This window comes from Clarias gariepinus, chromosome 3 (genome assembly GCF_024256425.1).
Source record: "Clarias gariepinus isolate MV-2021 ecotype Netherlands chromosome 3, CGAR_prim_01v2, whole genome shotgun sequence".
Taxonomy (NCBI): Eukaryota; Metazoa; Chordata; class Actinopteri; order Siluriformes; family Clariidae; genus Clarias; species Clarias gariepinus.
The window spans coordinates 15,191,085-15,213,143 of NC_071102.1; the positions used below are offsets into that span (position 1 = coordinate 15,191,085).

The 22,059-nt window shown below is 40.6% G+C and overlaps 1 protein-coding gene across 2 annotated transcripts in view; it reads right to left on the reverse strand.

Moving 5' to 3' along the window:
• The window catches only part of ptpn5 (protein tyrosine phosphatase non-receptor type 5), a 90,253-nt gene that overhangs the window by 62,555 nt on the left and 5,639 nt on the right, over window positions 1-22,059 (reverse strand). For both annotated transcript variants that reach the window (XM_053491348.1, XM_053491349.1), the window contains exon 2: window positions 4,817-4,995. In XM_053491348.1, coding sequence (XP_053347323.1) covers window positions 4,817-4,975 — 159 coding nt within the window. In that variant the 5' untranslated portion in view covers window positions 4,976-4,995. The remainder of the gene's footprint in view (window positions 1-4,816; window positions 4,996-22,059) is intronic.

Here is a 22,059-nt window from a genome sequence, read left to right on the forward strand (position 1 = left end):
TCAAGGACCATAAACCCGGAGTAGCATGAACATCCAAACTATAGAATCTGACAAATGTGTGCGGGGAGGACCAACCTGCCGCATCACACACTTACTGCAAGGGGACACCTCTTGCCAGCACAAAAGATGAAGCAATCCCCCTGGTTAAATGAGCCGATTCTTAGAGGCAAAGTGTGACCACGTGCCTCGTAGGCTAGGGCAATAGCATCTCTTACCCGATGTGACAGTGCTTGGCATAAAAAGGCTGCTCTGACTTACGCCACTGGCTAGTGCGGTGGATGTAAATCTGAAGAGCGCATACTGAACACAGTAAGTGAAACCTTTCCTGCTCCGGACTTGTAAAAGGCCGAGGACAGAAGGCTTTGAGGAGAACTGTTTGCATGGTCGAGAATGGAACTTACGAAAGATAGTTTGGGTGAGTATGCAAAATAGCTTTGACTAGCCCAGGGGCAAAGTCTAGGCAGGATGGGTAGACTGACAAAGCCTGCAGATCTCCAATTCTCTTGAAAGTAGTAACTATAGGCAGATTGCGAAGCGTATCAACAATATTCAAATAAATCGAAGTTGATGGCACGAAAAACATCGGGATGAATAAAGCTATTCCATAAAAGAGTTAACTCGTCATGAAGGTTGCCAAAAAAAGGGGGAGAGAAAGAGAGAGAGAGAGAGAGAGAGAGAGACGCTGAGGCTCCTCCCCCCGGTCACCCGACAGAAACCTGTTGTCTAACTTTTGAGCACTTGGGGAAAAAAATCCCGCTTCCGCAGCCAAATACGATATGCGATCGATCGATCACATGCATTACTTACTTGCAGTAACTCAGAAAAAAAGTATGTCTTTCCTATCCATTCACAAGAAGCGCCGATGCGCGCTTGAAGTGGATGGAAAACTTCCTGATGCAAGAGAAAGGGAATTCCGTCTCGTGCGTGCCTGCCAGATTGCACTGTTTAACCCCAGGAATGCGCCGCACGAGGCAGAATTTTCCTTTTCTCTCGCTCTCTCGCCGGATCATGAGCTTTTACCGTCTACTTCCCAAGGGGGAATAACTTTCTCTCTCGCTTCCGCGGAGATGAAAACTTTCACTTTAGAGCACTCTTTTAATGATGAGTGAGCATATTATTTGTTATTAGAGGTGGTAACAAGTACACCTCGATTCGCCGTAAAAAAATAAATAAATAAAAAATCCCCCAAACGCTCAAAGTTAGACAACAGTTTTTTGTCGGGCATCAATGTGCTATTAACATTGATTTGTTGAAATGTCATTGATGAAAGCGCGGTCCTATATGATGACGCCCCAGATTAAAGAGACGCTTGCGAGCTATCTCTCTCCTGGGAGCTTATCCACACTGCCACCAAGCATGTAGACTAACATCTTCATTGGTTGGAAAAAGCTAGAAGCTTGGTGAGAAGGAGACAACTGCTGGAGCGATTATTTACAAATGGAAAAAATACAAAGTAACCATTAATGGCCCTATATGCAAGATTTCACCTCATGGACTAAGAATAATCATGTGAAAAATGAGAAAAACATTTAGAGAGAATCTGTAAAGAATTGTGGATTAAATTGCATCTCAAGTTGTGTGCAAATCTGGTAAACAACTAAAAGAAATGTCTTCCCACTGCGCTTTCCAGCAAGAGTTTCTCTACCAAGTACCAAGTCATGTTTTGCTTGGGGATCAAGAACTCATTTTCCTCATTGAAATGCAACTTAATTCATAACATTTGTATCATGTGCTTTTTCTGGATTTTTGGTTGATATTCTGTCTTAATCCTTTACCATAAACCTATGATAAAAATTATAGACCCTTCACAAGTGGGCAAACTTAGAAAATCTGTAGGGGATCGGAAACTTATTTCCCGCACTGTATATGTGGGGAACAGTACAGTACAAAATGTATCATTGTACCCAGTAAAGAGACTAACGACTTAAAACTGTGTGCTGGGCCACCAAGGCCTGAGTATGACTCTACAGAGAAGATGCTTCCTGCTGTATGATGGAAGCGCATGGACAAGCTGTCCAATTAAGTGAGTGATGTTTCCTTTAGCCATAAGATGAACATTTATGAGAGCATTGTGTTTTGTGGGAATGAGTAAACCTATGTATTAATGCATTGTATCTAATTAGAAACAGAACACACGTATGGGAGTAATGTGCTGGTGGAAACAAGGATGTTGAAGCAGGGTCATGTAAACGTATATAAGCGTGCATCATAAAAGAGATGAGAGCTTTTCCTCTGCAGAGAAACTGCTCGTTGTATTCTGGAAAGAATGAAACCTATTGGCCACAACATCCCTGGTCCCAGGAGTTATCTTTGCATCTTTGGGTAATTGTCTCTGAACTAGCCACAACAAGTCTTCAGACCTTGGAGGCAGAACAAAACACAACATTTTCGAATCATCAGCGAACACTGCTAAACTAGGCAGAGAGGGTGCAGTATCTGGTTGATAGCTGAGGCAGAGCTCTCTAAGGGCATCTCTGTGTTTTCTAGGCTGTCTGAAACCAAAACAGTGTTCTCAGAACTAGCAAACCTGTCACAGGTTTTAATTCATTTGTGGTTTCATGGTATCAGAGCATCCATTGTTTTCAGAGCCAACATGGCTATCAGAGCAAACATGGCCTTCATCAGGTCGAAAAAAGGGAACATGGCCTCCATCAGGTCCAACAGAGCAAAAACAGGGCTTTCATCAGGGCTAACAGAGAAAACAAGGCCTTTATCAGGACCAACAGGGCTTTTACCAATACAAATAGAGCAAACAAAACTTTCATTATGACTTACAGAGTTAACAGTGTCTTCAAGGTTAACAGAGTTAAGTTTTTTGTAGCACTGCCGTCTTTTCCTGCAGTTCCTGCAGACAATCAAAATTTGTGTTTCTAAAAGCGCATATGTATGTCCACCAGTAAGATGAGATCAACTGCTCGCTCTTGGATGGCATACAGCAATCCAAGTAATCTTTAGCTTCCCCCCTTCGCTGACACTCTGTCTGGGGTTTATCCTCACCCTGGACACATTTACTTTGATCACCCTGGACATGCTGTCTTTCCTTCGTGGTTGTTGTGGGGAGCCACATCACCCTAAACACACACCGCCACACATTTGTAAGTCTTGAAAGGCATGCGTCATATCGAGCTGGAAGCCCTCCAAGCTTTCCTGGCTGATCTTTTACCTGCCCCAGTCTCTTTTTGGGGCGCCATGCACCGCCAGCAAAACCTGACCGTCTCAATGTTGTCACCCCCCACCCCAGGAGTGAACCCAAATATTTTAGGAGTGATGTTTACACATTTGTGTAAATTATGAGACTAAAGCCAACCAGACTTGGGGCCATTTAAAAAAAACACTCAAACAAGGCTCAAGTGACACCAATCAGCACAAAAAACTCTGGGAGCCATACGCCTTTGTTTTTCGCGATGAGGTCAGCCGCGTGCTCATTCAGCTCTCACACAGAGCTGGATTATCATAACCCTGCCACTAAAGAGGAAAAGGCCGCAAGGAGGTACAAGTCACGGCCCCTGTTCCCAGCCGGGGAAAGCTGCCCAGCCGCCGGTCACTCGGCCCGCTGTCCACCACTCACCAGCCTGTGCCCGCATGCCAGAGGGCCACTGCCCACCAGACCTGCACATGCACAACATTATGGTGCCATCTGTGCAACATGGGTCGAACCTGTTAAGTTTACCTAACTGTTTTCTTATAGCTCAAGAAAATTTAAAACCAGAATCTCAAAATATTATAATATTTTACAAGATTCATCAAAAACAGTGCATCTCCAAAAATTACAATAGCATCACCCCTCTTACTCATCGTCCTTACCACTTTAGGGTCGCAGAGAGTCTAAGCCTATACCAGAAGACTTAGAAAAAAGTGTGATATAAAAAGGTTAAAAAAATTAACAGTATTGCCAGCAGCCTTTGGGAGATCTTTAAGAAAAGTTTATTCAAGAACTTTGCTTCATAAGAAGCATAATAACGTCTCAGCAGTGCCACAGGTTGTGTGTGTTTGTGTGCACGCATGCTGTGTATGCGTGTGTGACGCTAAAGTAAGAGGAATGAACTTTGTCCCCTCTCCCTCCTCTCGTCTTACACAATACCCCTTCCTCCTCTCTTATTTAAGAGGGGAGGACTACTGTGTGGGACAACTTTGACACACACACACACACATACACACTAATGTAAACACTGTTTTATTGGGAGAATAAACAAGAAATCTCTTTAATGACACTTACGCTCTACTAAAATGCTCGTTTTTCAAGTCAAAATTTATTTTTGCTCGACTTACTCTCGCAAACCGGGTTACTCGCAATCCGAGGTTCCACTGTATTTTTTGAATTTATGTGTTTATGTAATTTTGAAATACTGGATTTTTGTTTTCATGAGCCATAAGCCATGATCAGAAAAATATTAATGAAATAAGCCTTGCCATTTTTCACTTTATACATAATGAATCTAAAAATATAAAGCACTTTTAAAATAAAATTATGAAAAAAACCTTTTGTTTGATACTTAAATTTTTTCACTAAATATCTAAAACATGTTTTTTATTTAGAAAATTGGTCAGTCATATTGTTAGACTATAATAGTATTTGAACTGTGTTACATTTCCTCATCTTAACATCAGTTGCACTACAGTTTCAGTTTGCAACTTACATTTACAGTTTGGAATTCACACTATATTAGCCTAAATAATTGAAGTAGTACCACTTTCTTAAATATTTAAACATGCTGTGTCTCATAATGAATCCAAGTAAAATTTCCTTTAGAAAATAATACATTTTAGGACCAAGGTTCAGTTAACCTTAACTTATATGAAGCGTTTGTAGACTCACTGTAACTTGAGAAATGATATATAAAAGAAGATATGCTACAGCTGTAATGCTGGCGCTTCCCATTCTCCTCCAAAGAGGCGCTGGTAGAGGGTTAGGAAAAAGTGCAACATCAACATCTTGTCCGGATAGCATGTCTTGTTCATCAGGAAGCTCTGCCATGCTGCTCTTCACTTAACTTCCTGTAAGACATAAAAAAGTCAATTACTTAAAAAAAAAAAAACATGCAAACATGAATCCTTCTTTACTGCTCATAGTTTAACAGGAGTATTTTATGATCCTTCTCCTGGCCATTTAATGTAACCAAAAAGTGACAGACATAAATATCAAAACTGTAAGTAATATCTTCACGCCAAGCTTTCACAATTACTTTGGCCTTTATTACTTTACATGGACTTTGGTTAAAGCTTATTTAAACTTTCAAAACTTTTGTGGCTTCACTTGCACTTATTTGCGTTATGCATTATGCATTTATCATCCAATTTGGCTTTTAGTATAGTGGTATGATCTCTGCTTTTTTGTTCTCAAAGTCTACTTCAAACCATCATATTTAAAACATTAACCCATTGTTGTCACTGTTGTTTTTAGTTTTCTTTTCACAGCTCTTACATCATTAGCTATCACATGCTTCTGTCTTTCTTTGAATCCTCACAGGAAATTCCAAATTGGGGTATTGGCTATTCCCAATGCTGTAATGGTATTTAAAAGATTTTGACTCTTTTCTCATCTTGGTGGGTGTTGTAACACCTGTCCTACCTCGGCCTTAGGGAGGAAGATCTGGCTCTCGGGACTGCTGAGCCACCGCTTTGTCTCCCCCTAGTGTGTCTGCGTGTGTATGTGTCGCACTGATATCACTAAAGTAGATTCACCTGTGTCTGCCTTGTGTGCTACCCTACTTAAACCAGCCGTAGCTACCTGTCCGTCCACCGTTGTGCTTGTAAGTGTTGTGTGTGTTAATGGCAGTTATAAGAAGATATGCTTGCATGTTTCTCAGGAATAGACAGACCTAGAAGTCATGGGTCAAAAACCCTCGGGCACATTCCAAAGGAGAAAAGAGACTTTAAGTTGTGTTTTTTTAATTACTTTTGTGTCTCTTGTTAAAAAAAATAAAATATACTTGTTTCCACACCTGCATCTGCGTCCAACCTTTGTGAGGAAACATGACAGATGGACGGACCTTTCAGGACGCAGCAGGTGTTCCCCTGCCAAAGAAAGAAACCCCGATGCACCGGTATGTACAACAACGCGAAATTGACAGCCTGGCACGAGCAGTAAGTGACTTGGCACACTGTGTCAAACAGCTTGCCATACCAGGCTCGCCACCGACCTCTCCACACAGACACTCTACGCCCTCAGCACCTCGTCCCCCCTCCGGAAAGATTTGCAGGTGATCCAGAGGGGTGCAAGCGATTCATCCTGGCCTGGCCAGACATGACGAAGCAGCAAAAGATTTGCTTCTTCATTCAACAGCTCAAAGGTCCAGCCATGTACTGGGCGGCACCGTCTGGAGCGCAGACGCGGAGCTCACGACCCACTACGGGAGATTCATTGAGGCCATGACCGTCGTATTCGACGGCTACTGAAGTTGCGGCAAGGTAACATCTCTGTCGCCGAATACGCCATAAAGTTTCGTGTAATGGCTGTGGAGAGTGGCTGGTGCGAGAAGAGCCTCCTAGCCAGGTTCCGAGATGGACTTCAGCCAGGGGTTCAACTAGAGCTCGCGTGCCGGGATACCGGCCTCACGCTGGACAAGACCATTAACCTGGCTATTAAGCTGGACCAGCACCTTCGCAGCCAGCGCCAACGATTACCACCACGGGAGGCACTGAAACAGCACGACTACCAGTTTAGTGAGCCTTCTCCCGACGCCGCCGAAGCGGCTCGTCCGGAACCCATGGACGTGAGTCCTTCCTGCCTCTCGACCATAGAGAAGAGAAGAAGACAAGCATCTGGGTTATGCCTGAAATGTTGGGGGGAAAAACACAGAGTTAAGAACTGCCCTCTGCTGAAAGTAACCACACACACACCACCTTGCATTCATCAACTGTTTTGTCTAAAAGCACACGTTTCATTTAATAATCATGTTTTGTCTGTTTTCCCCTTAATAGATTTCAGGGCGGCTGGGAACAAGCTTCCGTGTCGAAGCTTCCATACCCGATCCATTAAAGCTCTGGATGGTCGTGATTCGGAACAATCGCCTACAAAGTTAATTTTAACGCCATTACGCTTAACCTTCCCCGATCATACTGAGGAGTAAAAACATTTTTGCTCTACCTCGGTCAGATCATTCCGTCGTGCTAGATCTCCCCTGGCTTAGCGGCCACAATCCCAATTTCGATTGGGCTAATTCACGCGTCACCTCTTGAGCCCCTAGACTTCCCCCTCACCGTCCGTGGGCCATGGAGGAATACGTGAGCGAGGCACTCCGGCAGGGGCTCATTAGCAGGTCCACGTCTCGTCTGCGGTGTTTCAGGGGTTCATGAATGACGTGTTTTGGGATATATTTAACCGTTTTGTCATAATATACTCGGATGATATCCTAGTATATTCACGGTCATATTCAGAGCACGTCCGTCATGTGACAGCCGTCCTTCATCGTCTGCGCAAACACAGGCTCTCTGTGAAGGCAGAGAAATGCGAGTTCCACAAGCGAGAAGTAGCATTCCTCGGCTATCACACAGGACCACTGGGGGTCGTGATGGAGCCAACCAAGGTTGCGGTGGTGCAACAATGGGCGGAACCCACGTCAGTTAAGGCGCTACAGAGGTTTCTGGGGTTTGCCAATTTCTATCAGCGGTTCATTCGGGGCTTCAGTACAGTGGCAGCACTGCTTACGTCACTATTAAAAGGGAAACCAAAATGCCTTCGCGAGTTCCCAACGGAAGGGCGAGAAGCATTTCATCGTCTCAAAGCTGCTTTTACCACAGTGCCTATATTAAAACTGCCGGTACCTGAGAAGCCCTTTGTAGTAGAAGTCGATGCGTCAGAGGTAGGCATAGGAGCAAGGCTGTCACAACGCCAAGGCCACCCAGAGAAACTCTACCCTTGCGCTTTCTTCTCTAGGAAACTAACACCTGCCGAACGAAACTACGATATCGGTAACAGAGAACTGCTAGCAGTAAAAGCGGCGTTAGAGGAGTGGCGACACTGGCTGGAGGATGCAAAATACTAATTTCCAGTACTCACAGATCACCGTGATCTGGAGTACCTTCAACAAGCGAAAAGACTGAACTCGCGTCAAGCCCGTTGGGCGCTGATTTTTATGCGTTTCCGATTTATCATTACGTACCGCCCCAGCTCTAAAAATGTAAAAGCGGACGCACTATTCCGCTGTTATCCGGCGCCGGAGCCCATTACGAATCCGGAGTCTATTCTGCCATCGTCACTCGTAGTGGCGCCGATCATGTGGGACATCGAGTCGGAGATAGCCTTACTATCTGGTTGTTCAGCTAGATGCATAAATAAGCTTCAGCTAGTCCAGAATGCAGCAGCGAGAGTCCTCACCAGAACCAGAAGATATGAGCACATCACCCCTATCTTATCTTCACTCCATTGGCTCCCTGTGAAATTTCGCATTGATTTTAAAATACTACTCTTGACATATAAAGCATTAAATGGTCTCGCGCCGCAGTACCTGAGCGAACTGCTAGTGTCTTACGATCCGCCACGCCTACTTCGATCAAAGGATGCAGGCTGCTTGTCAGTACCGCGTATTATGAAAAAAATACAGCGGGGGGCAGAGCTTTTTCTTACAAAGCCCCAAAGTTATGGAATAGTCTTCCAAATAGTGTTCGGGACTCAGACACAGTCTCAGTGTTTAAGTCCAGGCTAAAAACCTATTTATTTAGCCAAGCATTTTTATAAATAGATTTGCCATAGGTAAAGGAGCAGATCTGTGGGACTCATGGACGTAGAGTATTATGGTGAACTGGTATGTTTGGATGCTGTCTTCCTCACTCTCACTGATCACTCAGGTTTGCTGACGGTGAGGTGATTGTTTGCTTTACATGTCAGGAAGCCCTCATGTTTGTGTTTCCTTCTGGCTCTCCCTTTTAGTTATGCTGTCATAGTTAGTCCTGCCGGAGTCTCTGCTTGCACTCTACAGTTAATATACATTCACATTATACATTGTGTGACTGTGACCATACCTAACTGCCATCTCTCCTCTTCTTCTCTTCCCCCCCTCTTTCTTTTTCCTCTCTCCTCCTGTCCCCCCCTTTCACTCTTTCTCTCTCTCTCTGTCGAGCTACACATGTCGTTCCTGAGCTGCCAGTGATCCAGACTCCCTCTGCCCTCCGGACCTGTCTGACCCATCCTGGTGCCCCGCTTCTGGCTGAAGATCTCGTCACATGGATGCCCCGTGTGTCTCTCTGGGATGCGTCTGGTGTCTGGGAATGATTCTCTCTACCTAGAAAATGGTTCTGGCCTTGACTGGTGTTGGCAACTGTTTCTCTGGGGACTTGACAGTTCGATAGTTCATGACTGGAACTTCTTACAAGTCTACCTGGGTCTTCAATAACTACCTGGACTCCATATTAACATCAATTAACATCAGCTATTATAGCTGAACTGCCTCCCACCCTACACACTGTATAAATGCAGATCATTTACTGCTTTCTGTTTCACCCAAATGAGGATGGGTTCCCTGTTGAATCTGGTTCCTCTCAATGTTTCTTCCTATTACCATCTCAGGGAGTTTTTCCTTGCCACTGTCGCCCTCGGCTTGCTCACCATGGACAAACTGACCATTTTGATTCATACAAATTCACATTTCATACAAACTTAAATAATTCTTTTGACTGTGTAAAGCTGCTTTGCGGCAATGAAAATTGCTAAAAGCGCTATACAAATAAAATTGAATTGAATTGAATTGAATTGAGATAGCTCAGTGGGCACGGTCCAACCTTGCACTTAGGAACTGTTCTCCGGATCGAACTTATCGATCAAAAGGGTACACAACAATCCTAGTGGTAGTAAACCGGTTCTCAAAGGGATGTCGGTTTATCCCATGCTCTCTTCCGTCAGCCCTCCAGGTGGCAGAAACCCTATTCAAAACAGTGTTTCGTTGCTATGGCATCTCAGAAGATATTACAGATCTGGCCTTTAAAAACGCACGTTTTCGGAAAAGCGATCCCACAATGCCCTTCATTACCTGTAGGGGGCAGTCGTGTTTCAGTCTAAAGTATTGTGTCTACTTAAGCCGAAAAATGTTATGTCTCTTAGGCGCCCATTGACAGCAAGCGACAGAGCTCATAAACGTGTCAAGCTCAAACTGTTATGTATTTATTCATCATTTTCATTCAGAATTATTATTAGTAGTAGTAGTTCTCTGAATTTATTATTATTGTAACACACCCGCGCGTGTGCAAAAGGACTACAAAGATGTATAATATGTTAGCCTATAACAGTATTGTTTTATTGGTTTTATGCGCTTTAAACATAGACGGGCACTGGTGGCTTAGTGGTGGGTGATTCGCCTGCCATGCGGAAGGCCCGGGTTTGATTCCCAGCCAGTGCTCAAAATGCCGGTGTTATGCCATTACATTATCAAGTTTTGCTTCAGTACTAAATGCATGTTTGCAATTGAGAATTTTTTTTCTTAAGCTACGAAACACATTAGCACTCACCTCACAGCTGCTATAATTTAATGATTATCATAAGCAAAAAGTGTAAAACAAAGGATTCACATTTATTACATTTTCACCCAAAGCGGTATTCGAACCAGGGTCTGGAAGATTTTATACTATTATTTAATCAACGCCACACCACGTGGAAAGCAGCAAAAATGCTTCAATTTCATTGGCTGTCACTGAGTGTTAGCTATTCACGACTGGCCCCCTGGGGAACGCAGAATCCCCGGGCTTTGACTGCGCTTTCTCCATTGTTCCACTGGGATTAAACTGTGCCAGGTGGAGTTAAAGCACTTTCAAAATCATACTAACTACACTGATATGAATAACTTTGAATGATATGAATAGCTTTTTACCACCCTTGTGACTCAGTAAGAGACAATGCAAAGAATATTTTCTAACAGCATGTAAATGATACATCTTGGCAGTATTGTCTTGCATCTTTTGAAATACATAGGCCTAAATAAATTTAAAAAATCACAATACTGACAAAATGTCTCATTTTGCTGTCAAACTGTTTATAAGCCTTCTGGGTCTCTGTGAGACTGGTGCTACTGGACACTGAAAATATTGTAGTTTTATTTGTTGTTTGACTTATTATTCTTTCCTTTGTTTTACAAATATGACCCAATATATGTTCAGTGAAACTTTGTTTTACGTTTTTGTATTGTGTTATATTTTTATACTAGTCAGTAGTTAAAAAAATTTATCTCCACTTTAATGAGCCAGTGTATTATGATGTGGAATGTGGTGCGCTGCTGGATCCAGCCTCACTGTCCCTGACCTGTTATAGGCAGAATCTGTTCATTTGAAGCATTTCACAGCATTTACCTCTAAAGCGTTTTCTTATTTTCGCGTAACCTTTTCTTCTTCCTTCTTTTTATTCATGAAAATTATTATTAATGTGCTCAGAAATGGGGGAATAGGGGATGCTCGAGGTAGTCTCGTCCGGGGAGCAATTCAGTGTAGAACCGCAACTGCCTATTCTCCACCACATCACGTACTTCCCGGACCTCGGACTAAACTCCGCGACTTGCTTTTATAATGTGGAGCAAGCCCAAGATCATATTAACGTTAATTATCGCCAGCCGGAACGATAAGCGGCTCCGTCCCTTTGCCGCCTTTTAAGGGAGCCTACCGAGTGAGTGAGTAGCGATAGTAGATTTGGGCGCACACCCATCACAGGCGCATGCCGTGACAGGTCATCATAATTTTCCTTAATAGTAAATAATGACCCCCGTTGCGCTGTACCACCGCTGGCAAAACCCTTATGAAATAAAAGTTAAAAGAATTTACAAAACTTTATGTGTGCGGTTAAGCGCTGATTCTACATACAGTAGGAAAGTAGAGAGGAGCAGTGGCGGACTGGCCATCTGGAGCACCGGGAGTTATCCCGGTGGGCCGCTGGCCAATGTGGGCCAGCCCAGTCAGTACGCAAATATATGCATATTAAAAAAAAATTACGGAAACCATAATACCATGCATCTCTTTTCTACGCATATGGATGCATAGAAATGGATATGTGCAGTGCCATGAAAAAGTATTTGCCCCTTCCTATTTTTTTCCTTCGCATATCTGTCACACTTGTATAGGTGGAATTTCACCTAAACACTTTATCAGGAAAAGACAAATTAGCCTTTTTGATTAAAAACAATGCAATTTATGCTATCATAAGGAAAATATCCAGAAGATAAAATTTACACAAATTTAAAAAGAGGCCTTAATCACTAAAAGTCTTCAGAAGAGCCTCAGATTCAAGAGGTTTTTAAAGTGTGGAGAGGTGCATTAAAGTTCCTCTGAATGTATAGGTGAGAACAGCTAATTCACACTTGGGGAGAGTGAATAATTTGCATTTGAATGTTGTCTGGCATTGTAAAGCACACACACACTAAAAGAACAACAACCCAAGATTAATAGGAATAGAAGGCACTAAAGAGGAGGATTTTTATTTAGACTATAAAATTTTTTACCTGCGTCTATTTTTAGGCGTGCCAGCTGCCACGTTTTAGTTAGAAGTTTTCAGTACAAATCTTATAATGCCCACATGACATCAAACATTCCCCTTGTTAATATTTTAACTATTACCATCCGTGCCTAATTCCACGGCCCCGCTGCTTCGCATATCTGAAGGGGAGGCCGCCTAACTAGTGAGTGAGGAGCGATATTGATTTGAGCGCATGCCGTGACAGGCTGAAAAAAACTATTGTCCTCAAAAATGTAACAGATGAGGACTCAGATTAATGTGCAAAAAATATATAATAAAACTAAATAAGACTGCATAGCCTTTAGAAGACTCAACTTTTATTTAAGCGCACTCACAATAACGAAAAAACTTTGTGATTTTGTAAATGTTTGAAAGCAAATAAGCTGCGCTGTTCTGTATTGTTTTTGGTGAACTTGAGCGCGTCAGAAAATGAACGCAAACTTTTTTTTTAAATGGTCAGAGTCAGTCTGCTTGCTGTTTTTTCCGATGCGTTCATAATCATTAGTCTACTTCTGCCGGTGCGCTCTGGAAAACTCCATGCATGCGGCTGAGCGCTGATTAAAACTATGTAGTAAATTAAAGAGGAGAATCATGATGCCAAATCAAAGTCCGGAGCCCAAACCTCATTTAAATTAAATTAACAAATATTATAAGTAAAAAAACAATAGCCCACGTTTAGAAAACGTTTATAAATTCTTTCCGACATGAGTTGACCCGGTGTTATGCGCAGAGCGCCGGAAGATTTCCCTGAAGCTCCGAAATCACTGGGGCATTTTTTCTAAATAGATGCTTTAATAACTGATGGAGGTTTTGAGCTGTATACACACGCATTTTTGAGGGGTTTAAAACGAATTGATAAGTCCGAGCAGACCTACATGAAAGGTGAGAAGTGAGTAATTGAGCGCGCTGTCGCGTTGTATATACTGTACAACACGCGTTTATCAACCTTTTGATAAAAACGCTGCCTTTTGTAAAGTGAAAGTACTTTACAAAAGACAAACAGCTTTATTTCAGTCATGAATTCACAATCACATCACATTCCAGCTATTATTTCCAAAAGCCAAACGAACTTCGTGTTCATAAAATAATATTTACTTACTATGATAATATATATTGTTCATTCATGTCTTCTGATGATGTCGACACATGCTTACGTTTTAAATAAGATATGTTGGCATATTCACGAATCAGGACATTCGCAGTTAACACTATCAGATAGCCTACTATCAGGAAATTAAATTAATTTCAACACCATTTAAACCAAGGCATTGCCATGTCTTTCACTGTTTTGTCCTTTTAAGACATTACAAAAACTATATAAGAAACTTTTAAAGCACGAATTTGGGCATCTCATTTCATCATTGTGAAAATAATATGAAGCACATATACACACATTCATCATGAAAGATCTGTTGTAAAACAAAATAAAATTCATGTTTGCTTCAGCATTGGAAACAATATTGTTTTAGGCGAAGTAATTATATACAATTCTTCGTTGTACAGTACTTGGTCCGGTTTTTAGATAAAGTCCTTCCATGCGCCATCTGGCGGATATTCAGTGAAGCACAACACATTTATTTAAATTCCCGAATGTTGCTTACGGCAAGTCTAAATTGCGGCATCTCGCGGGAAAACACACGAGGTTGGCCACATCTTAATGGCCACATCTGTATTTCCAATCGTCGTCCTCAATTTATCGCCAGGGTCTGGAAGGCTTTCTTTCAGAAATTGGGGACCACAGTTAGCCTGATGTCGGGCCCGATATCTCCGAGCAGACTGTAGCAGTCGACAGCATGAATGGGTGGATTGCTTAATCTGGGCGGAATATGCACATAATTCGCTATGCCAATCCGCTACCGGCCTAACGCCATTTCAGTGTGTGCTAAGGCATCAGCCCTGAGCTATGTCCCTGGGATGCCACTCCCACCGATGTATCCACGGTGGATCAGTGGTTTAAGAAAGCGGAAAGTATGGGAGGACGCACACACCAAGATCTCCCAAGCAGTGCAGCGATTCAAAAAATTTGCCAATAGACGACGAAGGGAAAGTCATCCGCTCCAGGTAGGCGACTGGGTATGGCGCTCGACACGGGACCTTCACCTTAACCTCCCATGCAGAAAACTCTCTCCCAAATACATTGGTCCCTTTCCCGATAATATTACAAGTAAACCCAGTATCATATAAACTAAAACTCCCCACACACTTGCGCATTAACCCTGTGTTCCATATCTCTCTTCTCAGGCCGGTGGTGCGGGGTCCATTAGACGAAGGAACAGCGGAGCCTTTACTCCCTGGGGCTGTGGAAAAGAGGGCGCTCCAGCATTCAGGGTCAAAGAACTGCTGGACTCACGGAGGAGAGCAGGTTCCCTGCAATATCTGGTAGAGTGGGAAGGGTACAGTCCGGAGGAACGGAGCTGGGGTCCAGCCCCGAAACATCCTGAGTCGAGAACTCATTGAAGAATTTTACAGGGCACGGCCAGATCATCTGGCACCGCGACCACCGGGCCACCCCGTCTGCCGGCAATCCCATCAGTCAAGCAGGTCCTCGCTCCCTCCGACAACACGAAGAGGGCACCTGGGTGGGGTTAGGTTTTATACTGTAACACCTGTGCTACCTCAGCCTGCCTCAGGGAGGAAGATCTGGCTCTCCGGACTCCTAGTCTCCCCATAGTGTGTCTGCGTGTGTATGTGTCGCACTGATATCACTAAAGTAAATTCACCTGTGTCTCCCTTGTGTGCTACCCTACTTAAACCAGCCGACCCTGTAGCTACCTGTCCTTCCACTGTTGTGCTTATAAGTCTTGTGTGTGTTAATGCCAGTTATAAGAAGATATGTTTGCATGTTTCTCTGGAATGAACAGACCGTGAAGTCACGGGTCAAAAACCCTCGGGCACATTCTAGAGGAGAAAAGGGACTTTAAGTTGTGTTTTTTGAATTACTTTTTGTGTTTCTTGTTAAAGAAAAAAAATATATTGGTTCCCACATCTGCATCTGTGTCCGACCTTTGTGAGGAAACATGACAGGTGTGGGGGTATATTGCTCCTTTGGTGGAGATTCTATTAGTTTTTTTTTGGGTTGTCGACTTATGATTAACAAATTTAATCTGTACATGAAATATTTGTGGAAATGATTGAGTAGACATCTTTTTGGGGACTACTTATGTTATGTTAATATAAAAGAACTTCGAACTGTCACTCACGTCCAGGTTTCTGAGTGAAATGTAGAATATCTTTACAAATAATTTTTTTCTCTGCTAGCTGAATGAGGGTAATGTATGCAAAAACATTTACATTTAATACAGGTTGTACCAGGAGGGATTGGCCCACAAATGATTTACTGTTACTCTTCTGTGACTCCTAGCTCGTTCCCCCTTTTAGTCCAGCTAGAAAAGGAAATATGTTATGAACATACTGAATATCTCTACTACTTAAAAAAAAAAACATCCATGAATAATATGTAGCTCTTTAAAATTGGCACTAAACTTGCACTGTCACAACTACCATCAATAGAGAGTGCATCAAAAAACTACCTCCACATCCATCGAGTTTTTCTCCCCTGATGGCAGACCCATATTCCAGAATTCAAATTGTGAAAGAGTGGTTCCAGGAAGATGAGGAATCATTTTCAAACATGAATTAGCCACCACATTGTGTGATGTAATCAAAGGTAAAAGTAAGTGAATGAACTCCTAGAGGGTGCGACTTTTTTCTGGCCAGGCGGTGTACGTGGCCGATATGCAAGGCCTGGCAACTCAGAACATTTAAGCATAATGAAATGGCTTCTCTTACTTCTCCTGATTTAAGAATTCATTCAAGCTGGACTTTAATCAGTATTAATTACCAAGGAATGTTTTGAGGATTCTACTGTATATATAGTGGAACCTCGGCATACAAATGCTATTGTGAGGGCCTTTGCAGCCCAAATAAATGAGGGGACGTAGAAAAGCAAATTTTCACCCACATGATAGTTTTAATAAATCAAAAAAATAACATTTACATTTCTCACCTGATTTCAATCAGGCATTTAAATATTTAGAGATTTTTAGTATTGCCAAAAGTATTCACCCACCCAAATTACTAAATTCATGTGTTTCAATGACTTCCATGGTTATAGGTGTATAAATTTAATTTAAAATTAAGCACCCAGGCATGCAGAACACTTCCTCAAGCATTTGTGAAAAAATGGGTCACTCTTAGGAGCTACCGTGGTACCGTGATAGGATGCTACATGTGCAATAAGTTCAGTCATGGAATTTTCTTGCTACTAAATATTCCACAGTCAACTGTAAGTGGTATTATAACAAAGTGGAATCGATTAGGAACAACACCAACTCAGCCACAGAGTGGTAGGTCACGTAAAATCACAGAGCTGGGTAAGTGGATGCTCAGACGCATAGTGCACAGAGGTCACCAATTTGCAGAGACAATTGCAGAGACAATAGCTACAGACCTCCAAACTTCATGTGGCCTTCAGATTAGCTCAAGAACAGTGCATAGAAAGCAACTGCATCCAAGCCTTACGTAACCAAGTGCAATGCAAAGAATCGGATGAAGTGGATGAGTCTGGGTTTGGCAGTAGCCAGGAGAATGGTACTTGTCTGACTGCATTGTGTATAAAGTTTTGTGGAGGGGGGGATTATGATGCAAAGATGTTTTCCAGGGATGGGGCTCAGCCCCTTAGTTCCAGTGAAAGAAACACTTAATCCTTTATAATACCAATGCATTTTGGACAATTTCATCCTTTTGGAAAAACAGTTATTATAATATTCTCATACGACACCTTGTCATAGTTATAATCTGTTAATAACATGTAATATACTGCTGTGCTTTACTGATAATATACTATACAGCACTATATTACAGTATATATCTACATTATATTAGAGTAAAACATAGTAGATAATACACCAATATGTTTTTATTATCACTATCTAATATTTTACAGTGCAGTGAAAATTTTTTTTGTCCCCTCATGATTTTTTTTTGTGCATATTTGTCACACTTAAATGATTCAGATCATCAAACAAATTTTAATATTACACAAAGATTACCTGAGTAAATACAAAATGCAGTTTTAAAATAATGAGTTCATTTATTAAGTTACTGAAGTTTTTGAGCACAAAAGCCCTGTTTGGGGTCATGCCACAGCATCTCAATTGGATTTTTGACTAGACCACTCCAAATGGTTAATTTTTATTTTTTCGCCTATTCAGAGGTGGACTTGCTGGTGTGATTCTGATCATTGTGCTGCTGGATAACCCATGTGTGCCTAAGGTCACAAACTGATAGCCATTCTTCATTTATGAGCTCCTGGATGAAGTCATTGTGCTCTTGGTGTAATGTTGGTAGGCTGGCCACACATGGCAAGGTTCATCACTGTTCCAAGTTTTCTCCAATTGTGGATAATGGCTCTCACTGTGGTTTACTGGAATACCAAAACAGACTTATTCATGTCAATTATAATTACTTTATAGTTTATAATGTATCAGTTCTTGACATCCTTTAGATTGTGGCATGAGGTGTTGCATTTTGAGGTCTTTTAGTACTTCACTTTGTCAGACGGGTTCTATTTTAAGTGATTATGGCTGTAATCAGGCCTGGGTGTGGCATGTGAAATTTCAAATTAAAATTTTATTTGTCACGTACACAGTCATACACAGTACGATATGAAGTGAAATGCTTTAATTGAATTAATGCTTAAAGTAATGCTAAAAGCCACAAAAATAAAACCAAATCCATGCTTGACAAACTCTGAAATAAAATTTTATGAAATGAAATAATGATTCAGTCATATAACCTTAATGCTGTTACACACCTCGGCTGTTAAGTGCCTACAAGCCACAATGTTCAATTCCCTTTTTTTTTTTTTTTTGGTCAAATTGGATATGCAAGTTTGACAGTTCACATTCCTAATTACAAGTGACTTTTATCTGACTAGGTTAAGAAACGTTATATTTGTGTGACCACTTATTCACTTTGAACAACTGATACAATTTTAGCAAAAAATACCCTTGAGATTGGAGGATATTAGGGATGGGAATCACCAGTCAACTTAAAACCAGCCAATTCTGGTCAGTGGCCAATTAGCCAGGTCATCTCTATTATAAATGTAAAAATAGTTTGATTTCCTATTTTTTTGGAGTCAGTGTGATTTATCAATCTCAACACAAAAGAATTGCGATTTATAACCGAATCCATTTTTTTTTCCCATCTCTGAAGGATATTCGCAAAAATGGCAATTTAGTGAACTGTATTTTTTTGAGGTCCAGAAGAAAAAAGAAAGCCAGATGTCTTGTTTTAAATCATTTAGCAGCTATTGCTAGTGCTGCTAAGAAAACGCCTTGCTGCCGGTGATGACTAACCACACCATACCCATGCGCAGAGGCAAAAAAAAGGTTCATAAATTCCGATCTGACCATTCTCATTCAAGTTGCATATCCAATCTAGCACCACATATAAAAGTGACTTAGATCTGATTTAAAAGACATAAGATTAGACATTAGACAGCCATGAAAAAATCTGATATATGTGTAATGATAGAGTTAAAATTAAGTCACGCTAGTAATGTGAATGTAGCATAAGTAACTGCAACACCTAGGTCAAAATGCTGAATATAAAAATGCCTTTTTGAAATCACTTGAAAAATGTAATAAATCTTGTCTCCATCCAGAAAAAAACACAGCAGAAAGCACAGGTACGTCGCGGAGACGTCTGCTAAAGAGCGTATCATCTGGTAAACATCGTGTTTGTTTTTTATAGTCATATTTTAATCGTCTGTAGATCGTCGTATCTTTATCATCCGAAATTTGCTGGTATGTGGACGGGATATATATATAAATTCGGTTCTGGTTTCGGTCTGTCCTCATGAGTTGTAAAGCGAGAGGAACAAAATATAAATAATGTTCATTTGCTAAATTAAGTATCATGAATTTTAATTTAATCTATCTCTATATTTTTTCACAGCAGTTTGTGACTGAAAAGTGTCCTGACTGCATCTGACTTCAGGAGTTTCCTGACCAACCGTATCTAACGATCATATTTAAAAGTCATAACGTACAGTTAAAGTATAAAACGTTTCTGTTGGTGTATACATTTCTATGATTAATACTTATTTGTGGTGTTTTATGTTTTGTACATCTTTTCAAATTAAGACCTTATTAGTAAGTGGCTGCTGGTGTAAAACAGTTTTTTTTAAAATATAAAATAAAAATCTCAGTTTTATTTTGTTTGTCTTATGCTTCCTTCCTGCACAGAATTCCGTTGACCATGGTTAATTATAATTAACCGAGGGTATTTAATAAAAATAATGGGAGGGGGGTGTTTTAATAAAACGACGTGAATAAACGGGGTGTTTTAATAAAACGACCGTGAAACGATTATGCGACATGAATCAGACATTTGGCAGATCTATAAACATCTGATTAACATCGTCTAAAGAGTGGATCAGGGTCGTTTTTAATTCATTTACGTCTTAAATACGTAGGCTAAACGTCGTTCTAACATCTGGCATGGATGTCTCGGCGACATCTGCCAGATGAGCAAACGCCCTCTGCCAGACATCTGCCAGATGAAAAAAATGACGTCGCATAGACGTCTCCGTGACGTGTGTGCTATCTGGGACAGCCCCTATCAGGGCTCCATGCACCTCCTGTTTCACCTGCCATTTTCGTTTATTCCTGAGCACCCCCACCCTGTTGATCTCTCTCTGTGCTGAAACTTGCCGAATTAGTTGGACTCTCAATCAATTTACCACATTGTGGTTGAGCTTCCTAAGTAGCTTCCAGTTTCCTGGAGTCACCTGTGTTCCAGACCGGCTTTTAGCCTGCCCCTTATTGCTAATCCTGTCTCCCTAAGTATACATACATACATGCTCTTTAGGTATCTGACCTTGGACTGTTTTTTGGTTTTTGAATTTTGAAACCTGTCTGTCAGCCTGAACCATTGGGATAACAATACTTGCAAAGTGAAGTACTTGGTTTTATAATTACTATAGAAAGCCTTTTGTTATCCTAATTACCCAGTTATTATAAATGTATGGCAAAATAATAAAGATAAGTAATATGAGCTTTTATTATAAATGACCAAACATTTAGACACATCAGTACAGTTATAAGTCTCTTGAATTGTGTCTCCCTTATCTTATCTATCTATCTATCTATCTATCTATCTATCTATCTATATATATATATATATATATATGTACAATATTCTACAATATACATTTATTGTACAATAAATGATTAAATTACACAACATTTAAATACTTTTCATATGTTCTTAAGTTCTTTAATAAAACATTGCAAGTCACTTAGATTTTTAGATTCTTTTTTTTATAACAAACATTGTAAGTATCCATGAAATTGATGTCCACCCTGTCATTGTGGGGATGTAATCAGTGACATTACTACCATGGAGGTTGAAACAACTGCTGTTGTATGTTAAGTATTTATACTTTTTGTTAAGTATTTTACAATTTCATTATTGTCATTATATTGTGTTTCTAGTTTGATTTTGTCTTCACTTTCATAGTGAAATATTAATTACAAATAAAAATAATAATAAATAATAATTAAATAAATAAAAAGACAAAAAAAAAACCAACAATTTTTTTGTTATGATAACATGGTACACAGGCAAAAAATTGGAAATTATGAAGTCTCCAAGGCACTTTATAGTGTGTTGACCCAGCTCTCTCTATGCCTTACTACATCTGCATAGTTTTCTGAACTGGTTCCTGATCTGTCCCTGACAAGCCTCCTACCCTCTTCCAGTGTGCCACTCCAGTCACTTCCAGAGGTGGGTAGAGTAGCCAAAATATGTACTCAAGTTAAAGTAGCTGTACTTAAAAATCATATTACTCAAGTAAAAGTAAAAAGTAGTTATCCAAAATATTACTCAAGTAAGAGTAAAAAAGTATTCGGTAAAAAGATTCTGAGTATTCAAGTACTGAGTAACTGTTTCAGTTGAAAGTCTGATTACTTTTTTAAAAATAATAATAATTATATATTAGTATATATATATATATATATATATATATATATATATATATATATATATATTATATAGTATTTTTTTTACTATATTTACTATACTATATAATTGTAATACTGTAATTATATATGCCAACATTGCAATATTCAATTAAGCAGCTAAACTTACTGCGACATGTTTCCTCAGGTTATAAATTGTGTTTTTATATGCTGAAGTGTGTGTCACTTTTGGCAAAAAAAGAAGACACTGCAGTATGAAGCTATTCTCTTGCAAGCACAACTTGCTTTGTATATGATGCCAGGGGATGCCATCTGAAGACTTTTTCCCACAATGCCGCCTGACCACATGTTATTATTATTGCTGCGTCTAACTGGTGAAACAGTAATGCATTAGATCCTCCGGGTGCATGTGTAGAATAAATAGTAGAAAAGTAACGAGTCGAGTGTAGCCAAGTGTAGCAGAGTAAGAGTAGTGTTTCTTCTTCACAAATCTACTCAAGTAAAAGTAAAAAGTATGGTGCAGTAAAAATAGTCATAGAAGTAATTTTTTTTAGGTACTCAAGTAAATGTGACAAAGTAAATGTAACTCGTTACTACCCACCTCTGGTCACTTCACATCCTGCTTTAAAGCATACATTAATA